Here is a 24,048-nt window from a genome sequence, read left to right as displayed (position 1 = left end):
AGCCATGAAGAACCCCAACCCAAACTGCCAGGAAGACCTGCTTGAAACCTAACGCGCTTAGATATATGGGACTAACCCTGAAAGTAAAAACATCTTTATGCTAAGAGGAGAGGAGTTTTTTAAAATTAAAAAAAAAAAAGGAATGTTTCTAGGTATATCAGCTTTCCTTTGGGGCTTGCTTTCAGAATTCCTCAGCAGCTCAGAGTTACTGGGAGCATGGAGCATTCCGCTTGCAGAGAAGGGCTGGGTTATGGGAACTCAGGATTTGTGCAACAGCCTCACCACACGTGAAGGAAAACCTCTAGAGGAATCACCAGCTACTCACGTTTCAAGATATTTCTTCTCTCCAGCTCTTCCACGGCAGGTCTTTGGCTCAGCCGTCTGCGGAAAAACACTAAAATTATATTTTGCACCATAGCAGCTGCCTGCAAATTCCACCTGGGGTCTGCAAGGATGAGAGGTGGCTGGCACACCCCTATAGATCGCCTCCCAAAATTGGGAGGAGAGAAAGTGAACCTTTGGTTGTTGCCTCTTGCTGGCAAAATCAAGTCAGACTTCCAGGTGACAGTGAAAGCTCTCCCGTCACAGAGCTAATACTAGGGTAGTCCTTGCTCCAACTCCGCATGTGCAGGTCTTCATTTTTCTGATCAATCGCCCAAACCTTGCCTGGCCTGGACTGTTCACCAGAGCAGTGTATTTAAGCAGCGAGGAGATCTGTTCAGGAAATTCTTTTTCCTGCCCATTGGCTTAGGGAGGGGTGGGTAGCACCACCTGTTTTCAGGCTTCTGGATCCAGAGATGCTGGGAGATCCATGCTTCCCAGCACTGCCTCCGTTGTCAGCACGGGAGACACCAGCCTTGGGAGCACTGATCTCTCCTTCCGGCTTTCTGCCTGCTGAACTGCTGAGTAGAGCCGCCTGTGCCCAGCCCAGCACAAGGGGGAGTGTCTAAAGACGTCTGAGGGGCCTCCCGCCTCTTGTCAGCAAGCATGCAGCTCAGCTCGAGCGCTGAATAAAAACTGGGAATCTCTTCCAGCCAGCGCAGCTAACAGAGCTGAGCCCACCCACACGCATTCCCCTCCCACCATCAGCCCAGACGGAGTGTGCGATGTGAAGACAAATTATTATTTCTTTTTCAAGTGGTCTCTCATTGAGGAAGTTGGAGGATGCAGCCAACAACAGTCACCACCAAAAAACATAAAGGGCTTGTCAGGAGAAGGAGGCATCATTATCCAAAATTAATGCCAAGCTCTGATTATTTTTATGACTACAATAATATTGTCCTTGGGCCAGAGCCAGAAACCTTCCCACTTCCAGATCCTCTAACCACAGCAGGGAGACAACAGGGCCCACTATTTGAATGCCCAGAATTTAGGGCCATAATATTTTGTCCCAGTGAGGATGTTGCCTCCATTTAAAAATTATTTATCTCCTATTTATAATCCTTGTCCCAGCAGAAAGCCTAGGGCATTGCGGGGCTCAGCCACTCCTCCCTCCCCACTAGAACACAACCCTTTGTGGTTCTGCTCCCCTGGGGGCTTTGTCTTCTGGCTCTGTGGGTGGTTGCTTCCACATCATATCTCGATGTTCAGTGAGACTTGAACCTCCCCCCTGACAATTCCTGGCTGGAATCCTCCCCAGTCCCAAACAATGCTTGCAAAGCCTAGCTCACTGAGTGTTGCTCCTGCAGTCTGGTCAAAACACCCCAAAGGCCATTCATTCAAGCACTCAGGAAATGACTATGAAATATTTGCTATGTGCCAGGCACTGTTCCAAGTCCCCAGAACAGAGTGCTGAATATGGGAAGTCTTCCCTGCCCTTGGGAAGCTCATAGTCTAGAGCAAGCTTGTCTAACCTGTGGCCTGCAGGCTGCATGCAGCTCGGGACAGCTTTGAAGGAGGCCCAACACAAATTCATAAACTTTCTGAAAACACAATTCATGAGGGTTTTTTTGCAATTATTTTTAGCTCATCACCTATCGTTAGTGTATTTTATGTATGTGGCTCAAGACAATTCTTCCAGTGTGGCCCAGGGAAGCTGAAAGATTGGACACCCCTGGTCTAGAGGTAAAGGCAGACAAATGAACAAAATCATCTGAGAGAGTGGTCAATGCCGTGGAGGAAATGGGGGATATGGTGGGTGAGTGGTTGGGCAGGGGCAGGTACATTCAGAATCTGGCAGAGACACATTTCGCTGAGACCCAAATGAAGAGAAGAAACCAGTGTGGGAAGACCACAGCTCCCTCCACAGCGTCTCTTAACTGTTCACACACTGGGCTTAAACACTGAGGGAGTGAGGATGGGGGGAGGTAATCAAGGCAGGCTTCATGGAAGAGGAAACTTCTGAGAGAGTTATACAGAATCCACTTGGTACAGCAGTGTCTGCAAGGGTCTTGGAGAAGGAATTAGGTAAAGGAAGAGAAATCATCAGGAAATTGGAGTTGTCTGGGGTCTCCCCTTAGAGCTGGGCACCCAGCCTTAGCTTGCTTCTCAACGTATCTGAGTCTCTGTAAACAGGGAATGGTAAGAGAACCCAACAGCCTCTGTGTCTGAATAATGGTGGGGCAGACCACCATAGGAAAAGCAGGAACAAGCCAGATCCCTGGCCCCAATGCTGCCCACAGAAGGGCTCGGAAGCAGGAAGGAGATGGGGTGGAGGGGGAAGGCACACAGGCACTTTTAGAGCAATAGAAATGTAAAATCCCTGAAGCCCAGCAAGAGTGAGTGCACCATGAGTCTTTTACCCATGAAAAGGTACTTACTTTGCACAACTCCTCTGGCTAAGAGGGAGAGGCTGTGTATAGGAATGGGATCCTGGGAAGTAAAACGTGGAGTCCTAATAAGTAAGCAACAAGGAGGAAGGGGTCCTAGGTGGGGGAGAATTGTTCTGAGAGCTGGCTAATCACAGACAACCCACTGGCATGACATCCTATTTCCAAATATCTTGTTCCACTTGAAGCCCCAGCAGCACGACCTTATCTGCACATAAACCCCTCTGGCACAACCCTATAAAACTTCCCTCCAGCCCCTGCCTCTTTGCAGCAGCCCCTTCTCTGCTGTGCTGCCCATTGCACCCTTGCAACGGATCTTCATACTTTCTCTAATAAATTTGCCTTTACTCACAACTGCCTTGGTAAACTCTTTCACTGTCCGCGATGCTGGCCCCAGCCATTTGTATTTTATGTGTGGCTCAAGACAATTCTTGAGCCAGCTGCCCAGCCAGGAACACCCATAGGGACACCTGAGGAGCAAGGCTGTGCATTTCCTCAAATCTGAGAAGTACCCCAAATGTCCCTGGAGGCTGGTGTCCACTGGCATGGCCCCCGAACAAGGCTTCCCCCCGCCCTTTGTTGGAACCTTGTCTTTCTCATCTAAAATGAGAATTAGTACCAGACCCTCTTAATGAGAATTAAATGAGATAATGCGCAAAAATGTTTGTGACAATGTATGCTTGGGATATAGTAATTTCTCAAGAAAACCCAACCTGTGACTTGCCAGCTGGTCACGGACCATGTTCCCAGAAAAGCATTTCATCCAACTGATACACCTCAGGAAAGTGTAGACATCAAGCCAGCAAAAACTGTGCAATTGGTCCCAAGGCACAGAGGCAGTCTGGTGGTCCAATCGCTCACTGCAGGGCTTCATCTAGCTGCCAAGCTTCTCACGGAATGTCACCAGGGCACCCCTGAATGGTCTAGAATATGCAGTCCTCTGGGTAGACACAGCCCCAGAAGCAGAGGGTTGTAAACAGAGCAAAAGGGTGCTCAGGCCAGGACCCCACTGGCTTGTCACCAACCCGCCTCTCTACCTACAGAGTGCCAGGACCCCACCCCTGGAAGGGTGGATGCAGAACCCTAGACAGTGCTGTGGGCCCCAAGACCCTCCCTGCAGTTCTCACCAGCAGAGGGGACTGAGGTGAGCAAGAAGACCCCGATTGCCAGGTGAGGGTGCTAAGCAGGGTTCTTAGGGTGGTGCTGCCAACCCAACAAGGCCAGGCCACTGTTCAGACTAGGCTCCAACCTGGATATGAATGGCTTCTCAGAAGGTGACACTTTAGTTGGGATCCAGAGGATGATTGGGGATCGCTAGGTGAGGAGAGGACATGAACAAAGGTCCTGAGGTGGGGTCGTTTAGATCGCATGGTGGTGTGTGTGCACTGAGGCTGAGCAGGGGCAGGACCCACACAGCCTGGCATCCCTGGAGAGGGAGTCTGGATTCACTCCTAGAACCCCAGAGCAGCACTGAAGGATTTAAAGCAGACCTGGGTGAGATGGGTATGAGTGTGCCAGGACTAGATTTGCATTTGCAAACACTCTCCAGACTCTTCCAGATTTCTGTCCAACAAAGATGGAGATGAACCCACTACCAAGAGATACGGACCTGCCCAGACCCCCACTAGATACCAAGGACAAAGTGTGCTGCAGGCCTGTGAGGGCCCCCTGAAGTGTTCATGACTTGGGGAAGAAGTTGGCCACAAAGCAAAAACACCCCACACTCCAAATTAATACTCGTTACCCTAAGTATATATAAAAGATATCCTTTTGTCCACCTGCTACCTGAAGCTATGCTAACTCTTCATGCAGAGTTGGGGCTTCCAAAAGGAAAAATGGTGACGAGCCTGATGCCAAGGACAGACAATTACTTTGCCAACATTACAGGCGAGACCCTTGAGGCTCAGAGAGACAAATGTGATCAGCAGCTACTACGGCTGGAATCAGAACCCACAGCCAGTTCCAGATGCTGGGAGGGCTGAGGCAGGGAGGAACACCAGCAACACCAGCTGGCAGGAACCAGCCAGCAGGAACACAGCTGGGATGAGGCCCAGGAAGCATTCTCCCGGCACAGAGAGTCAGGTCCAGGCAGAGGCATGCATCACAGGCCACCACCCCTGCCCCGCAGTGTGCTGACCCCTGCCTGACACACAGTCGCCACTCAGGCCAGGGTGGCCCAGGATATTTTCTAGGCAGAACCATGGCCAGGAAAAGGGCAGTCAGGTTGAACGAGTCATGAAGCTCTGCGAGAGCAGACCCCCAGAGCCGGCGCAGGCAAGGGGAGCAGCCTGTGTCGAGGAGCAAAGGAATGGGCGCCGGTTCCTCTCCCTCACTACATAGCCTGTTTGGACCTGGCTGGGGCGGGGATGCCGCCAGGGCTTCCTGGGCTTTGAGCTTCAGGATCAAGTTGCTCTCCGAGGAGCCACTAGAGACGTAGCTGGAGCATAGCTGGGCTTTGGAAGCTGCAGAAGACCTTGTGGAGGGGTGGGGCGGGGTGGGTGGGAGTGCAGAACCCCTGTGGGATTCACCAACCCTCCCCACCCTCTGCAGCTGCTTGAGACTCCTGATTCAGAAATGGGGCTGCTGGTGATGTCCTGGTGCCTCCTGGAGCTGGGGAAGCCACAGTCTATTTCTGATTCTCCCCACTGAGAAAGCCTGAGTGTGGCAGTTAATTAAAGCATCGCGTGGGTGTGGGAGCGACACTAAGAAAAGAAACTCCAGGGACAGAGAGCAACATCTGCCGGTCTCCCCACCTGGTCCCTGCTTGTGTACACACGAGAGGTGGGGATGACAGGGAGGCTGGAAGGACCAGGCTGGGCTGGGGAACCACGAAGAGGCTAAGCAGGCCCTGGAATGCAGACAGGAATTAAAGGTATCGAGCACGACACACCCTGGAAAACGATGTCCATATGTTCAAGTGTGGATGTGAGTCATTTGTGGGGGCCCTGGGGGGCAAGGGGGCACCAGCCAAAGAGGTGACCCCACAGGCACTTCCTGGTTCCGAGTGCCTCTCACACGACAGATCTGTAGCAGTCACCTACGACACACCTGGCCCTGTGCTGTGAGTAGCACAGAGGAGACAGGGAGCAGGGGACAAACGATGGGGAGGAAGGGGCCTAGAGGTGGAGCTGATGAGACCGCCGACAGCCTAGACAGTCAGGACGCCTGGAGAGGCTCTGGGAGTCATGATGCAACCGTGCCACCCTCATTTCCAGGTCTGTGGAGGCTGTCAACTGTCTATCCCACAGTCAGCACTGGGGCCCCAGCACTGGCACAGAGCTAGGATTCCAGTTCCAGCTCTGACCCCTGCCAGCTGGGTGATGGGGTCACGCCCTCCCTTACTTGAGCCTCTGATTCCCCAGGTGAACACCTGCCAACAAAATCCACAGGGATGCTGGGAGAGTTGAGAACACTAAATACAGGAGGAGGTTGGCACACAAATAGGTGGCATTATCATTACTACTATAGCACTGATATTATTCACCTGGCATGCTCAGCCCAGGTCTCTTCCAGCTTCAGCCAGCAGAGCTGCAGGCTCCATCCTGCCCAGCACCTCCTTGCAGGCCTGGATCCCCAAGAATCACTCCTCCTTCAGACACTGACAGCCTCCTCCATCAGACGGATGCTCACACCCTCTTCCATCATCTACTGGTTCACACCTCCATCAGATGCTCACATCTTCCTCCATCAGATGCTCACACATTCCCCCATCAGACACTCACACCCTCTTCATCACTCACGCCCTCTCCATCAGACATTCACACCATCTCCATCAGACACACCCTCCTCCATCAAACACTCACACCTTCTTTCATCATCTACTCACACTGTCCATCACTCACTCGCTTCCATCAGACACTCATACCCTCTTCTACCAGACACTCATACCCTCTTCCATCAGACATTCATACCCTCTTGCATCAGACACTCATACCCTCTTCTATCAGACACTCATACTCTCTTCCATCAGACACTCATACCCTCTTGCATCAGACACTCATACCCTCTTCTATCAGACACTCATACCCTCTTCTATCAGACACTCATACCCTCTTCTATCAGACATTCATACCCTCTTGCATCAGACACTCATACCCTCTTCTATCAGACACTCATACCCTCTTCCATCAGACACTCATACCCTCTTCCATCAGACATGCACATGCTCCTCTATCTGTCATAGCCTCTTTCATCAGACACCCCCTCTTCCCACATCAGACGCTGTCTTAGTGCCAAACTTGTACCAGTTTCTGAATCATACTCTGCACACACTGCTCAGCTGACTGCCTTCCTGCATGATGAGCACAGCATCAGGGGCTGCAGGTAATTTCAGGAAGTGGAAGGACATGGGGTCAGGAGAAGTATAGTTCCAGCTCCCCAAGCTTTGCTTCCCTGATGAAGCCCCACCCAGCCAGGCTGCCCCACTAAATGCACATACCCCAAATCTTGATCTCAACCCAGCACAGATGTCACAGAAGAGGTTTGAATCAACATCTAAAGTCACCTCAGCGTGGAGCAGAAATTGAGAAGCAATTCCTTCCATACAAGGCAGAATGCCTTCCTAGAGAGAACAGACAGCTCTACACCCACAGGGGACGCCCGGGCTATTTTGGGAGGCTCCTTTCTGGGAATGCCAATCCTGCCCCACAGCCGCCTTGAGTCACTGAGAAAAGCTGGCGGCCCCCGCCTGGAGATGGGATTCCCCAGCGAGGCAGCATCTCCACACACCATTCACACGATGCATCAATGCACTGTCAGACATCTGATGGTGAATGGGGCAGATGCCTCCTCTCCTTGCCCCCAGGCGCTCACCATCTGGGTGCATGGATGGCAGGCACGTTGACCCTATGTCTCAGAGCATCAGAGCAATGTGGGTGCGTCTGGAGAGAAGTTCAGGAAGAGAAGAGGACTCTCCATGCCATAAGATGAGGCCTGGATGATGAAAGAAACCGCCCAGGGAAAGACCCAGGATGGGTGTCCAGGCAGAGGGGATGGAGTGTGTCCACACTAGGAAACAGCAAGCAGGGATGTTCTGCCGACTGAGGGCTCAGCTGAGAGTTGCTGGCTGCTGGTCCACACGCCTGGGGCAAGCCCCATCCCAGTAGCCAGCAGTCCTGACTTCCAGGATGCCAGGGAGGATGTGACCCCAGGCACTTTGAGTCCAAAGCCGACCTTTTCACACCCTGTTCCCCACCTCCTCACACCTGCTCAGTGGCCAGCATCCTGGGCTCAGAGGCTGGCTCCAGCCACCACCCAGGCACACACCAGACCCCTGGGAGAACTGGCTCCTCTTACTCCCCACGTCCAACACCCCAGGAAGCTCCAAGTCTGCTGGGTTCTGCTTGCATCCATCCGTCCGTCCGTCCATCCATCTGCCTCTCGCCGTCCCCAAGGCCACTTCCCTGATCCAGGCCGCAAGCCTCGGCCCTGGATGATGAAGACCTCCATACTGTCCACCTCCCTGCCCACAGCAGCATAACTCTAACTCCTACTCCATGATGAGCTCAAGCCCGGGTTCCCACCATCCTCAGGACAAGCTCCAAGGCCCTCAGCAAAGCCTTTCAGTCCACGGTGACCCCTCCAGCAGCCCTTCCTGCTCCTACCCCTCCCAAAACTCCAGGCCCAGTGATGGCCCCACGTTGAGCAGCATTTACCAATAGGTGGCTGTTCACACTGTCCCTGTCTGGCAAAGATGTCCTTCTCCTCACACAGGGGTCCGCAGCCCCACTGTACCCCACACCCCCCCATTATAACAATTGTTCTGTCTTGTCCCTTTTCCTCCAAATCCCTCACACGCATAACCAAAAAAACAACGTAACACCCTATCTGCAATATAAAGGAGGAAAAAGGAAACTAAGTTTTAATCAAATAACACATATTCCAATTGGTAAGTGCCAGGCATGGCTGGATTAGGTAACACAGCACACACTGCCAATGCTGCCGCTACAGAAAAATCACCATCACAGTGCCAGCCACAAATGCAGACAGACCTACAGCTGCCACACTGGTCACTCCATGCCCTGAGAGACACTGGTGGAGGAATGATTCTTGGTGAAGTTCTGGACAAAGCAAAGTTCCCTCCCCAATCTGTGGGAGAGGTTTCTGGCATTTGCATTCCAGGAGATGCCACCTGTAATACAATTCCACCAAAATACCCATGCGTGTGTCCAAAATGCACTTAGGCTGAGGCTCAGGTCATCACAAAGAGGCTTCGGACTCTCATGAGTGTCCCAGGGACATTCAGAAGTCAAGTGGAATAGGGGGCCAGTCTTCATTGCTAAGGGAGTGCCCCATGGCTGCAGAACACCTGCCTCCCGGGACCATCCTGAAAATACAACAGGAGCTCCAGTTGCTGTGACAATCCACAGAGCTGCCCTAAATTTCCAAAAGGCAACAGAGAATGGCTGGCCTGCTGCCTATGTCCTGAGGGCATAAGAGGCAGGGCAACTTCAACTCCACCAGGAAGTCCCGCCAAGCTTGGTGCGGTGGGGGGCTTCTGATGTCGGGAAGGTGTCCCATGCCTCTTGTGCCCACCGTGACAAGTCTTCAGGCCAAAGGCTCCTGCCTACTCTGTCCTCCCAACCCCACCTCGCAGGAGAAATATGTCCCCTGGAGCCTGGGCTTTCTCCCAGGACAGCACAGAAAAGAACTCCAGGTACGTGGAGTTGGCCTCCCAGATTCTCCAGTGTCTCTTGTCCTCCACCTCCTGGGTGCAGCCAGTCCCCTCTCTGTACCTCCATGGTCTCACCTGGTGAGACTGAAAGGAGAGAGCCATATGTGAGGGGCTAGCCAGGCTGCTGTGCCCTGGGCTCCACAAGCTGCACACTGCACTGTCCCCATCACTGTTGCTATTTCTGTTTTGTCAGCCTGGCTCTGTGGCCCACCCTAAGCCAAAAAGGGACTCTAGACTGCCCTGCCCAGGGATGGGTTAGTGCTCCTGGGATACAGATGATCCTTCACTCTCTGCACCAGGAACAGCCCCACCGGTAGTGGGGAGGAGTCTCGCCTCCAATCAGCCGCCTGGAGCTGGGTGTTCCTAGGGCTCAGATGAGGCACCAACATCACTTCCACCCCCGCCCATGAAGGCCAGCTGGTCACCAGCACCAGTCTCTCTGGATGGCTCCCGGGCTGCCCTGAGAGGCTTCCCCAACCTCACCATGAACATACCCCTTCTACCTCCTCTTCCAGGTGCTAAAGACAGCAACATGGACACCAAGGGACACCCAGGTCACCTTCCATCTGGGGACTCTCAGAGGTGCTGAGGAATCACCTGGTGCCTGAGAACTATGGGAGGGAGGGAAGGAGAGAAGGGAGGGGAGCGGAGAGAAGGGAGGGGAGCGGAGAGAAGGGAGGGGAGCGGAGAGAAGGGAGGGGAGCGGGGAGAGGGAGGGATTCAAATCCTCCGGAGGAAAACCAGGCCCTTGACTTTCAGGACCAAACTCGCATCTACCTGTAGAGAGGCACTTTCTGTTCTCACAGTCAAGGTAACGCAGAGAACGTCATTCACAGTGACACCCAGCCCTGCCAATGCTATTTTTGAAAGGGGGAAAGTGGAGTGAGGAAGAAAGGCCAAGAACATGTGTGCAAAGAGGAGGGAGAGAGGCACCCTGCAGGGAAGGACGTGAGAGAGGGAAGGAGAGACAGCAGGCATAAGAGGCAGGGCCAGGACCGTGTGTGCAGAGCAGGCATGAGAGACAGGGCAAGGACGGAGTGTGCGGGAGAGCGGGTATGAGAGGCAGAGTGAGGACAGTGTGTATGGAGAGAGCAGGTGTGAGAGGCAGAGTGAGGACAGTGTGTACGGAGAGAGCAGGTGTGAGAGGCAGGGCCAGGAGGGCGTGTGCAGGAGAGATGATGGCGTGTGCAGGAGAGATGATGGCGTGTGCAGGAGAGATGATGGCGTGTGCAGGAGAGATGATGGCGTGTGCAGGAGAGATGATGGCGTGTGCAGGAGAGATGATGGCGTGTGCAGGAGAGATGGTGTGTGCAGGAGAGATGGCGTGTGAGAGGCAGGGTGAGGACAGCATGTGCCCTGTAGTGCCAGGTGTAAGGCTGGGGCAGGGAAGTGCACTGGAAGGAATGTGCCCCACACCCCACTTGGCCCACCACCCAGCCTGGCCTCCTCGGGTCCCAGCCAAGGGCGAGCCAAGCCCAGGTTGAGTCAGCTGGGAAGAACTAAGACGCTGGCCACACATTGGCGTGGACCAGGGACACTCAGCGAAGATCTGTGTTCATCCACCAGGACCCAGGGGCCCCAGCCCGTGGCAAGGAATTCCTGGAGGGAGACGACCTGCTAAAGAGCAGAGCTCCAGCCTCCTCGAAGCCACCGAGCACCCCTCCCCTCCCCCACCCCACTCCTCTCCCTCCTCCCCATACCTTGTCCTCCTTTGGTCATGCTGACCTGCTGACCTGCTGAGCTGCCCTTGCCCAGCGCAGCTGCTACAACACAGTCCCCTAAACTCAGTGTCTTATAAACAACAAAAATCCATTTCTCCCTGTTCTGGAGTCTGGGAAGTCCAAGGTTGAGGTGCCAGCAGATTCGGCATCTGGGGAGGACCCACTTTCCCAGAGACAGCATCTTCTCACGGTGTCCTCACATGGTGGAGGGAGCAATGCAGCCCTCAGGGGTCCCTTTTTTGAGGGTGCTAATCCTACTCAAGAACACTGCACCCTCGTGACCTAATCACCTCCCAAAGGCCCCATGTACAACCACCATCATACTGGGGGTGACACATGAATTTGGGGAGGACACAAACATTCAGACCACAGCACATGCCAAGCTGATTCCCACCCGGCACCTCTGCCTGGGCCCTTCCCTCTGCTGAGAAAGTTGTTACCCAGATCTCCCCATGCTTCAGCTTAAACCTCTTCTTCCAGAAAGCCCACCCCGACTCCTCCAGCTGAAGTAACTGGCTCCTTTCTGCACAGGTTACTCCCCGGTGCATCTGTGTATTTCGTGGCCTTCATGGCCAGAATTGATTATTTATGTTTTGAGTACCTTAGTGGTAAGAACTGCATCAGTAGTACCCAATGCTGTGTACTCAGGGCCCTGGAACCAAGCCTGGTCCATGATAAGTGACCAATGAATGAGTGACTGAATGAATGAATGAGTGAATGAATGAATGAATGAGTGAATGAACAAGTGCCTGAATGAGGGAATGAATGAATGAGTGAATGAATAAATGAACAAGTGACTGAATGAATGAATGAATGAATGAGTGTCTGAATGAATGAATGGATACATGAGGGGGACACCAAGGCAACGCCAGGTTTACACTGAGAAACTTGAGCCCAAAGGCTGGTTTTGACAGCAACAAGGCAACCTTGGGCAAGCCACCCTCCAAGCCTGTGAAAGACACACCACAGTCCCATGCTTGCACAGCTGCCACCAGAGTACAAAAGGCAGTATGTGTGCTAACCCAGGACAAGGCACCAAGCTGGCTAGTTAGGGACTCAGGAGCCCTCCAAGGGCAGAGACTTTGTCTACCTGGTCACTGCTGAGTCCCCAGCCCCTGCACAGCCTCTCAAGCTGGCACAGCAAAATGAGCAGAGAAGTCACTGGCAATACAGGGGCCCCGCTGCAGGGGGCATGGTTCTGGGCTTGTGGGACACAGCTCAGCCTTACTGGTAGAACTGGGCTGCAGTTATGGGGCAAGTCCAAAGCTCATCGTCATTCACAGACCTCCACGGAAATAACAACCACATGGAGTGTGTGGTTGTGCCAAACAGCACGTCACTGTGCCACCTCCAGATCAGCAGAGGGCAGAAAGTTGGAAAATCCACAATGTTGACAGGAGTGTAGACAGAGCCCCTCCCCCCACACTGGTGGGGCTGTCCATCAGGGGCATTCCCTGGTGGTCAGTGCTCAGGTCAAAAACGACAGATGCATATATTCTCCAACCTGCCAGTTCCAGTTCCAAGATTTCTGACGTGTGTGAACATCCTTCCACATGGGCCTCTTACAGACACACGTATGAGGATGGTTCATTATAGCCAAGCACAGGGTAGAGCCTTAATGCCCATTAGGGCCTAAAGGACCTGTGTTCAACCCTGCAGTGGAATTCAATGCCGTTACAGAAAGGAACCGGGTGCTGCTCCATTAGCCCTTATGTGGAAGGCTCTCCCAGCCAGACTCTGGGGAAGATAAAAGGGAATAAACGTGAATATAGAAACTGCAAAACCACATCATCATTAAGAGTCGAAGCTTTGAACTTGCTCGTTGCTTGAATAGTGGCTTCTCTACAAATCCCCAGGAGGGAGGTTGTGAGTGAGAGACTGAGTGCGATCTTAGATCTGCTCATGAGCTTTCTGCCAACCTTGAATCTGGGAGGGTCAATTTAATGTGACCTGAATGGTGCGGGGGGTGGGGTCACAGTCCCCAGTTACTCAACCAAACACTCATCTAGGTGCTGCTGTGACGGCATCTGGTAGATGTGACCAAGGGCCACGATCAGCTGACTTTAAGTCAAGGAGAGTGTCCTGGCTGAACTAGGTAGGCCTGATCTGATCAGTGGAAAGGCCTTAGAGACAGGCTGAGGCTTCTTGAAGCAGAAATCCTTCTTGTGGACAGTGGCCCCAGCCATGCTGGGAGTACTGTCCTGACTTCGTGGCCTCCCTGCGGATTTCAGCCCTGCCTGGCCACACCAGCTGAGCTGTGCATGGATCAGGAACTGGTTGCTTCTGTTCCCAAACCTATTTGCACCAGGTGTACTTGTTTCTGTAATAAATTGAATTAAGCTTTTAATGCACATTGATTAAATGATCTCATACGGGTGTAAAATGAAAATGTAAATTCCATGAAAACTAAGCTTTGGAGTCAGTAGAGGCAAGTTGCTAAAAATACCACTGTGCGGTTTGCGTGGGAGAGAGAAGTGAGATCTGGGGAGGTGGGGCCTTAAAACTCTGGAAGGATTCTGCACTCAGATTGCTTCCAAGTGCCTTTAAATACTCACTCCTCTCCAAAGAAACTGACAGTGGAACTTGGAGGAGACACATCCAGCCTTTGTTTAGAGCAAAAATAACTTAAGTTGGTAGATCCTTCCTCAAAGAAATGTCCTTGGATTCTACCTGAAAGCGATGGCCAAACAAGTGACATCTGTGTGGTTTAGTTTAAAATAGTGTTTAAAGCATGAACAAATCATGCTTATGATCGCTTCTTTCAAATGGCTTTTTGAGTAGTCACCTGGGGCTGAGCACTGAGGACAGGTCTTTATCTCCCTCCAGAGAGTGATGCCGAGCGAAGGATCTACCGCACGTGCCAGCTCAGCCCCGAGCTGGGCACAGCACATGGGAGGTAATATCTGCAGATTACTATTCTGGGCGTTAGGACTCTTATAAAGACCCACTTCTGAATGATCACAAATGGCCCCGTGGACAGTGGCTGACTCCGGACAGATGGATGAGGTGGGAGTGAGAAGTACCGTTTTATTTTTTACCATGTATATAAGTCCCTTCTTCAGATTTTGAAAATGGAAAGAATACGTAATGCTCCCCACTGCCTGCTCCCAGGGCTAAGATCCTTTGGGGTCCATTCCACAGGCACCAATGGAGCACCTGCCAGGTACCAAGGCCTGCCTTGCCCTCCAGCTCCTTCTGCTTTCCTCCTTGGATGCTGAGCATTGCCTGCCTCTGATCTTTTGCTCGGGCAGGGCCCCTGCCAGCCCTTCCCCTCCCCATCTCCATCTCTGGGCTTCCAGGTTTGCTCCCATGCACTCCTCCCTGTGGCTTCCCAGGGTCCCCGGCCTGAACAGCCCACCCCTCTCCAGGATTCACCTGCCCTGGTGGCTGTTCCACTGGGCACATCCTGTGGCTCCTATCCCTCCCTCCTAGTGAGGCTGGGAGCTGGAGGCAGGGTCTTGCCCAGCACGGGGCCCGAGCCACACGGTGGGTGCCCGTCAGGCTGACTGAACCAGCCGAGTCAGAGAGAAACCCAATCCACCTGAAAGTGTCCTTGATTTAAGAAAAGACAGGCGCACCTCATCTGCAGACCACACCATTTCCACAGGACCCAGACCTTCGTCAGCAATGGCACTGAGGTGCACCAGTGCCCACCAGCCCAGGAGGAGACGCTGGAAGCCATCTGCATGGAACACGGTCACTCTGCACTGCAGCCCTTCCCTTGTCCAGCCACAGCCACATATTCCACATGTACCACACACATGTTCACCTGACCTCCCATCCCCCATGCTTGCTGGTGGAATGGAAGCTTCGGAAGGCAGCCCCCGCACCTGCTTTGTTCTTCCCCCCATCCTAGGCCCAGTGCAGACAGTGGCACATAGAGGCTGTTCAGGAAACACCTGTTGCTGAACTAAAATGTTGGAGAGGGGGTGGGATTGCTGGGGACTGGGTGGGATCGCGGCGGAGGGGGTGGGATCGCTGTGGAGCAGGGGTGGGATGGCTGCGGAGGGGGTGGGATGGCTGCGGAGGGGGTGGGATGGCTGCGGAGAGGGTGGGATCGCTGGGGAAGGGGTGGGATGGCTGTGGAGCGGGGGTGGGATGGCTGTGGAGCGGGGATGGGATGGCTGTGGAGCGGGGGTGGGATGGCTGTGGAGCGGGGGTGGGATGGCTGTGGAGGGGGTGGGATGGCTGCGGAGCGGGTGGGATGGCTGCGGAGAGGGTGGGATCGCTGGGGAAGGGGTGGGATGGCTGTGGAGCGGGGGTGGGATGGCTGTGGAGCAGAGGTGGGAGGGCTGTGGAGGGGGTGGGATGGCTGCGGAGCGGGTGGGATCGCTGGGGAAGGGGTGGGATCGCTGGGGAAGGGGTGGGATCGCTGGGGAAGGGGTGGGATCGCTGGGGAAGGGGTGGGATTGCTGGGGAGGGGGTGGGATTGCTGGGGAGGGGGTGGGATCACTGCGGAAAGGGTGGATTGCTGGGGAAGGGGTAGCTGTGTTTGTCCACATCACTCTCAGGTCCCCTCAGGGTTCCCCTTTCCCTCCTCCTCAACTTCCTGCCAGCTGCTCACCTCCCTGGCCCAGCGTGGGAGGGTCAGGAATGGGGCATTTTTAAATTCCCGGGTGGCACTCTCCAAGCCCATAGGGATCCACATGCACTCCTCAAACCAGGCTGCTCCAGAAATCATTCAGAAATCATTGTTACCTAACAGACAGAATGCTTTCCATTCACTCATCCATCTCTTCATTTGTTGCTTTTCTTCCTTTAATGTAACAAAATTAACTTGAACACCTAAAGCAGCAGAAGCCGCGAGTTTCCTACCCCATCTCCCTTCTCCCCTTCTTATGCCTGAATGCTGGTCCTATTCAGAGCAGTCTCTTTTCCAGCTGACCAAGGCCACATGAGGAGGGTCCAACCAAGGAGCAGTAGGTAGATGTGTGTGGAGGAGCTTCTGGGAGGAGCCCTCTGGAAGAGCTGACTCAGCTGAGATGTATGCCCCTTTGGGACTTGAATATGATGTCTGGTGCCTTTGCAGCCACCCTGGACCATGGAGGACCAACACCAGCACAAGGGTAAATAGCAGGAAGATAAGAGGAGTCTGGGTCCTTGTTGATTTTGGAACAACCATGCCAGTCCTGACCGCCTGTGCAACTATTCCAGGGAGTGGGGTGGCTCTAACATGGGGTCTGGAGTCAGCCCGCCTGGGTCACATTTCAGCTCCACTAGCTTACTAGCTGTGTGACTTTGAACATCTTACCCAATCTCCCTGGGCCTCCATTTCCTTAGCTGCTAAGAACATCCAATAATAGCATTTACATCTTATGTTGATATGAATGCAGGCAAACACCACCTCTCATACATAACACGGGTTTCATACATGTTAGTGAGCTATGGTTGTGCTCTTATTACTATGACTACACTCACACACGCTAAGCCCCGATCCTGGGTGAAGCAGGGCTGTGTGGTATTTAGTCCCCGCAAGCATCTGAGCAGGCAGACATCACATACCCATTTCAAGGCTTGGACATGCCAAGTGACTTCCCTGGGCTCACTCAGCCCATGGCTCTCAGCCAGGCAGCATCCAAGTCCACCAAACCACCTGCTCCCTGGTTTGGGAATCATGTTTTATTGATACTGAATTGGGGTTGATGTTGTTTTGCATTTTCTTACAAAACATGCTGTACCATCCTCTACAGATTCCCAAGCAACCAAGGAAAACAAACAGCGGCTGACCCTCCCTGGAGGCCTCAGCAGGGACAGGGACACTTCATATTGACACAACACAGGAGGGGCCTGAGCCTCCCCCCTGCACAGGATGGGACTCGGGGACACACTCCCTGTACCCTGCATGCCACACACAGACGGGCTTTCCCTCCCTGTACACGGGGACTTCCACCCAAGACGATGAAGCATCATATTTATATCCTCTGGGGCTGAGATTTGCCAGTTTAAACTTGTCCCGATTTGGAAGCTGTGTGTTCTGTTGCTTAGCTACATCCATCTAAAAACAGAACGTACAAGATCCATACATGATAGCCACCCCTTTGCCTGATCCATGCTGGCCTTGCCTGCCCCGGCCTTTGCAGGACTACCAGGCCCCTCCCTTTAGGGCTGAGGTTGATTTCTCCCCACAACACCCCACAGAGCCTGCTCACAGCACTGCCTCATGAGCTCCATTGCATTTTTGCAACAAATCCTTGAAAGTGCCCTCATAAATCTTGGCGGTCTTCTTGACCTTAGAGGCTCTGCAGTGTTCACAGGCAGACCCCTCACCACAGCAGTGAAGCAGGAGGTGGTGCCACGCCAAGAGCTCAGGAAGGTTCATCTGTGCAGAACAGACCTGATCTCCGCTTGCCCTGAGATTTCTAAACAAAGAGAGACTGGAAGCCCCAGCAACGGTCCCCCTGGAGGGCTGGGAAAGTCAGTCGGATAAATCTGCAGCATCAAAAAAAGGAAGAAAATCATAAATTGCTAAATGCCACCAGCCTCTGTTCTTGGGATCTCGGAATCCAAAGGCGGCTATAGATGGCAGAATCCTGCATACCTCAGCTGACGGGTGGCCAGTACCGGGACAGCACCGGCCCAACCAGGTGCCTCAGCTGACGGGTGGCCAGTACCGGGACAGCATCAGCCCAACCAGGTGCCTCAGCTGACGGGTGGCCAGTACCGGGACAGCACCGGCCCAACCAGGTGCCTCAGCTGACGGGTGGCCAGTACCGGGACAGCACTGGCCCAACCAGGTGCCTCAGCTGACGGGTGGCCAGTACCGGGACAGCACCGGCCCAACCAGGCCACACACAGGGGTGGCAACCTGAGCTGGACCTGTGGGATCTGCAGGGTCCTGGGCTCAGACTCACCTTCCCACCATTTTGTTTTCTTTTTTTTTTTTTTTTTTCCTTAACGACAGGGTCTCATTCTGTCGCCCGGGCTGGAGTGCAATGGCACCATCATAGTTCACTGCAGCCTCTAACTCCTAGGCTCAAGCCATCCTCCCTCCCTCCTGAGCCTCCCAAGTAGCTGAGATCCCAGGTGTGCACCACCATGCCTAGCTGTTTTTAAATTTTTATTTTTTGTAGAGATGGAGTCTGGCTGTGTTGCCCAGGCTGATCTTGAAAATAGCAGGAAGATAAGAGGGAGGTGCCTCAGTCCTGTGGGCAGTTGGTGACTGAGGTACCTCCCTCTTATCTGCCTGTGGGCACCCAGGTCTGGTGACCAGCCTGGGCAACACAGCAAGTGATCCTGGACTCAAGCGATTCTCCTGCCTCAGCTTCCCAAAGTTCTGGGATTGCGGGCATGAGCCACTGCACCCAGCCCCCACCATTCTCAAGAGTCCTCTTCCTTCCAGGCATGATCAGACTCAGCAGAGGCTCTGGCACCTGCTTTAGATGTGGGTTTCATTCCCCTCATAGGCCAAGCCCCCAGACGTCAAGGGGATTGAGAGCCCAAGTTCCCCGAGTGTCTCCTAGGGAGCAAAGATGGGGCAAATTCGTGATTATGGAAATGATGAAAATGATGATGAGGATAAAAATGTTGACAAAGTTGTTGCTAAAGATGATGGAAAGATAATGAGGAGGAAGAAAAAGATGAAAATGACAAAGATGATGATAAACAAGCAGTGAAGGTGACGATAGTGATGAAGATAAAATGATGACCATGAAAAGATGCTGAAGCAGAAGAAAAGAATCTAATGAAGATAAAGTTGGTGAAACGAAGGGAATGGCGACGCCAATACCCGGTCATGTTTAGGAGACGCCTTCCCATGCAGTTTCCCCTTTGTCCCTGCAGCAGTAGCTGCAAAATCACCGAGTACCCACAGGACTCAGTACCATTCTAGGGACTGGAGATACAGCTGAGAGGGAGAGGCTCCTTTTTGGAGTAAGGAAAATATCTTAAAATCGATTGTGCTGATGGAAATACAACTTCTGTGAGTATGTTGGAAGCCCTGAATTGGACACGCGTGAAGCATGTGGTGTGTGATTATGTCTCAACAAAGCTGTTAAAACTGAAAGAGACAAATTCCCTATCCTCATGGAGCTCAGATTTCTTCCTTTTCTTCCTGGAGAGCTTCCTCTCTGCCAGGCACGATTCCAGGCATTCTACGTGTGACGGCTCATTGCATCCTTCCCGTGGCCCCACAAGACAGGCTTTGTTGTAATCACATCCCTTTTACAGAGGAGGAAAGTAAGGCGCATGTCAGGAGGTGACTTCCCCATGTCCACATGCTGGAAAACTGCAGAGCTGGCTGGGAACCGAGGTATTCTGTCCATCCTGATTTCTCAGCGGTGCACTGTGCTGCTTCCTTAGAGCAAGGGTGGAGCTGAGAGGGCCGCACACAAGGGCCCCCTCACATGTGAAAGGAAAGAGACAGGTTTGCTGAGGCTCCCTAGGATACTGGCAGTGGTAGCCCTGGAGGCTTCTGCTGCTGACAGTCACTTTACAGGATGACCCATTTATTTTCCCTGCTAACTCAAGAGTTGAAAATCCCCTTAACCTCAGTGTAAACAAACATGTACTTCTCCCAATACAAGTGCATAAGTGACTTCATATCAGAGGTGGCCAGTGGGTGGTCCCGGGCCAAATATGGTCCACAAATATGTTTTCTGGGTGCACACATTGCTTTTAAAAATATGAAGAGGCTCTCAACATTTACATGAAGGCTATTTCACCAAAAAAATCAAATCTTCAGTTTCTCTTGGAAATTCTGACCACAGTGGCCTGACGTATGGCCAGGGGTGATGGCCCACAGGACCTGAGTGACAGCTGCCCTCTTGAGCAAGAGTGCACACTCCCCAGGATGCCACGGCCCTGCCTGGCCCAGGTCACTTATGGAGCATTTGGGTCTGTGACTTCTACTCTCTTGAATGAGCTGTGAAGACGCCATCCCCCATCTGCCTCCTGTGGCGAGTCATGGGTTAATATTATTGGTCTTTTTCATTCCGATAAAGCTTTCTCCCCTATTCCTCCTGACAAGTGCTCAGAAAGCTTTAGGAATAGCTTTTTCCACCAGAGACTTCCTTCCAGTGAGGGTGAAGTGGGGGCTTCTGGAGTATCCTCATCTGAGGGCCTAAGGACCTGCAGCTCAGAAACAGCCCAGGCTGGTCAGCAGCCAGACGGCAGTGGTGTCGCCGGAAGCGTATGCAGACCCTGGCCTGGAGACAGCACAGAACCAGTCTCCAAAATTGGCAATGGCCACTGAGGTCCTGAGGGCTCACACTATTCACAAATACACTTCTGAATAGGTTGGTTATAATCAATGTAGTAAATGGAATCATTGCTTAAATGTATCCAAAGAGCCCACTATGCAAAGAAAGATATTCATTCAATAAACACTTATTGTATTGAGCTAAACTCTTATTTTATTGAAATAAACTCTTAGGAAATTGCATCTAACCCGCTGTGCCTGCTGAGACAGTTGCATGGATGGATGGACAGATATTAGGGTACGTCAAGCACAGTGAATAGGATGCCATTCAGTAAGAATTTAGTTCAACAATGTCTCCATCCACCTCCTCATCCATCTAACTACACAATATCCAACCAATTATCCACCCATCTATCCATTCATCCAGCTGTCTCTCTATCTACCTACTCATGCATCTCATAATGCAATTACCCCAGTAGCCATTAATCTGTTCAATCATCCCTCCATCCAGGTGGCCATCCATCTAACTACCCAACCACCCACCTATCCAATCATACAATCATCCATCTATCCATCTAACCAACCATCCATTCAACAGTAATTAGCTGAGAGCCTACTGTGTATCAGGCACTGAGGATAAAGCATTGAAGAAGTTCCTTCCTTCCTTAAAGGAAAGTCTACCGCCTAGGTGGAGGATAATTTGAACCAGAGGGTGGCCATGGATCAGTTCCAGGGAGTTGTGAAATAGGCTAAGGAAAAGGACTTTGAGCTGGAGAGACTCAGGTTCATGTCCTCACTCAGCTACTCACTGGCTACTAACAATTCTGAGCCTCCATTTCCTCACATGCAAAGTGGAGGCTGTGAGCCCTATCACACAGGAAGGAAATGCTGTAATGGACCCAGAGTCCCCAGCACATGCAGACTGCTCTAGAACAGGGGTCCCAAACCCAGTACCCGTCTGGGGGAACCTAGCCTGTTAGGAACCTGGCCACACAGCAGGAGGTGAGTAGTGGCAAGCAAACATTACTGCCTCAGCTCCACCTCCTGTCAGATCAGCAGCAGCATTCGATTCTCAGCAGATTGTGAACCACGCATGTGAGGGATCTGGGTTGCACACTCCTTATGAGAATCTAATGCCTGATGATCCATCACTGTTTCCCATCACCTCCAGATGGGACCATCTAGTTGCAGGAAAACAAGCTCAGGGCTCCCACTGATTCTATATTACGGTGAGTTGTGTAATAACTTCATTATATATTACAATGTAATAATAATAGAGATAAACTGCACAATAAACGTAATGTGCTTGAATCATCCCAAAACCGTACTTCTCCGCGGTCCACGGAAAAACCGTCTTCCATGAAACTGGTTCCTGGTACAAAAATGGTTGGGGACTGCTGCTCTAGACAATGGCAGCTATGCAAGGAGAAATTCCCAGAACCATAGGAGATGTTTGCACACCTGACATGCTTAAAACTCTCATCCAGTTCGCAGACCCATGATCCAAAAAGGTAAATGATCACAAGCCTCATCGCCTGTTTTGCAACCTTGGGGTTCACTATAAAACAGGAAACCCAAGCCAGGCACGGTGGCTCACGCCTGTAATCCCAGCACTTTGGGAGGCCGAGGCAGGTGGATCACGAGGTCAAGAGATCGAGACCATCCTGACCAACATGGTGAAATACTGTCTCTACTAAAAATACAAAAGTTAGCTGGGCATGGTGGTGCGCACCTGTAATCCCAGCTACTCGGGAGGCTGAGGCAGGAGAATCGTTTGAACCCGGAAGGCAGAGGTTGCAGTGAGTCGAGATCACGCCACTGCAGTCCAGCCTGGAGACAGAGTGAGATTCTATCTCAAAAAACAAAACAAAACAAAACCGGAACCCAAGTACAGCTGAGTCTTTCCTGCCACAACTGCATTCCTTTTGGCTGAAGATGCCCAGCTGTTGGCATTTTCATCAAGAACGATCCTGGGCATGATGAGTTGCTTGTTTGTCTCTGTATTTACCTTCTTTCTGGTGATCCCTTTGGAAATTTTCCCACTGGCAATTTCAGAGTCTGAGCAGACAAATGTGCTTTTGAATATCAGGAAGCCAAATTCCCCCGATGAGGCCCCTCCTCATGTGTACACCACACTGGGAGAACAGTCTGGGCTTTGGTCCTTGAAGACTATTTATTAACAAGAGCCCTCTTCAAGTCGAGGGTTCCCTGAACTTCCCAATCCAGCGTTGGTCCACAGGGACAGTCCCAAGGTCTGGCTTGTGAGACATCACCTCTGAAGTCAGGGAACTCAGCCCCCAACTCCCTTCTCAGCAACACGAGGGGATCTCACCTTCCCCTCACCTCCTGTTTTACCCAAACAGAAGCCCTTTGCCCTTGATGTGCCCAACCTAAAACCCCAAATTACTCAGCAAGGTCCAATCGCTGAGGCCCCACAGGCCTCAGAACAAGAAAAAATGGGTTTCAAGCCCCCAGTGTCTTCAGATTGTGCTTTTAAAAAAAGCTTAACACTGCCCCATTCCCGAGAGATGGATAGGGCTTATTTCACTGGAACACACAGAAACCTGTTGTGGTTCCTGGTGGTCAGTGAAAAACAACCACTCCCTTCTGTACAAGTGTGTGAAGCTGGAGGGAAGATAGTATAGAAGGAAATGGACCAAGGATAACAGGAAATACAGGACCGTATAAAACACTGCGACAGGCTCTGAATACCCTCTACCTCAGCTGAGATCAGCAAGTCCAGCATGGACCGGGTAGTCTCCCCTTCCAGCCCATGTGCTCCTTGGGCAATCTCATCTGCACAAGTGGATGTAACCACTACCAAAAACCCCAGGGACCTGATGGCCTAGGGACTCTTTGGACATATAACCTTTCCTCTGTGTCTGCCTGCCTTCTTCCTGGATTCCCTCTCCACCATTGCAGACCCACCCACCCCTAGGCTGGCGGGCCCTCCTCCCTCACCCCCAGGCCTGCCGTTCACCCTCACCAGCTCTGCCATCCTCTCTGCAGCCCCGTGTCCCCAGGATGGTGCTGGCTCCTGGACCTGTAGCATGTGAGAGACCCTCATCTCCCCACCTAGCTCTGGCCTTGCTCTCCCAAACCAGCCCTGCACTGCAGCAGAGAGGTGTTTCCCAGACATGCCCTTGCTCCTGACCCCTCAGGGAGCCCTGGCTGCTTCTCGGGAGAGCCAGGCCTCCTCATCTGCCGTTTCCCACCAACTTAGCCAGTGCCTCCTTAGTGGGCAAGGTCCTCACAGAACAGCAGGGCAGAGCCCCACCATGCCAGTGGGCACACCCTGAAGAGGTGAACAGAACAGATGAGTAAACAGCTGTGGAAGTGGCTAAGAACACAGCAGGGGACGATGTGACACAGAGTAATGGCAAGGCTGTGCCACTGGGGGATCGTCAGGAAGGTGACATCTGAGCTGAGCCCAGGATGACAAGAGGAGCTCTGTGTGGATTGGCAACCCATAGCGGGCAGCACAGGAGCCTCCACCACCTGGCCCTGCAGCCCCTCCAGCCTTCTCCCTCTGCCCTGCCACCCTCACCCAGCCCTGAACCTTCTCAGCCCCCAGGGTCGTCCTGGGAAGGCAGTGCTGCTTCCGGCCTTCGAGCTCTCACTGGCTGGTCTGCCTGGGACACCCTCACCCTCCCTCCTGAAGCTGGTCCACACATCTGTCTCTGTACATCTTTTACCATACACAATGATTTATCACCTGTGAGCACATCTTTTCATCTCTGCACCCCAGCG

At 52.6% G+C, this 24,048-nt stretch overlaps 1 protein-coding gene across 5 annotated transcripts in view; it reads right to left on the bottom strand.

The window, feature by feature from the left end:
* Nucleotides 1-24,048, bottom strand: part of PHACTR3 (phosphatase and actin regulator 3) — a 274,833-nt gene that overhangs the window by 10,811 nt on the left and 239,974 nt on the right. For all 5 annotated transcript variants that reach the window (XM_009233778.3, XM_063720437.1, XM_024238522.2 and 2 more), the window contains 1 exon segment: nt 326-381. In XM_009233778.3, coding sequence (XP_009232053.2) covers nt 326-381 — 56 coding nt within the window.

This window comes from Pongo abelii, chromosome 21 (genome assembly GCF_028885655.2).
Source record: "Pongo abelii isolate AG06213 chromosome 21, NHGRI_mPonAbe1-v2.0_pri, whole genome shotgun sequence".
In the NCBI taxonomy this organism is placed as follows: Eukaryota; Metazoa; Chordata; class Mammalia; order Primates; family Hominidae; genus Pongo; species Pongo abelii.
Note: the sequence above shows the minus strand (reverse complement) of the source record. Positions and strands in the feature narration are given on the sequence as shown.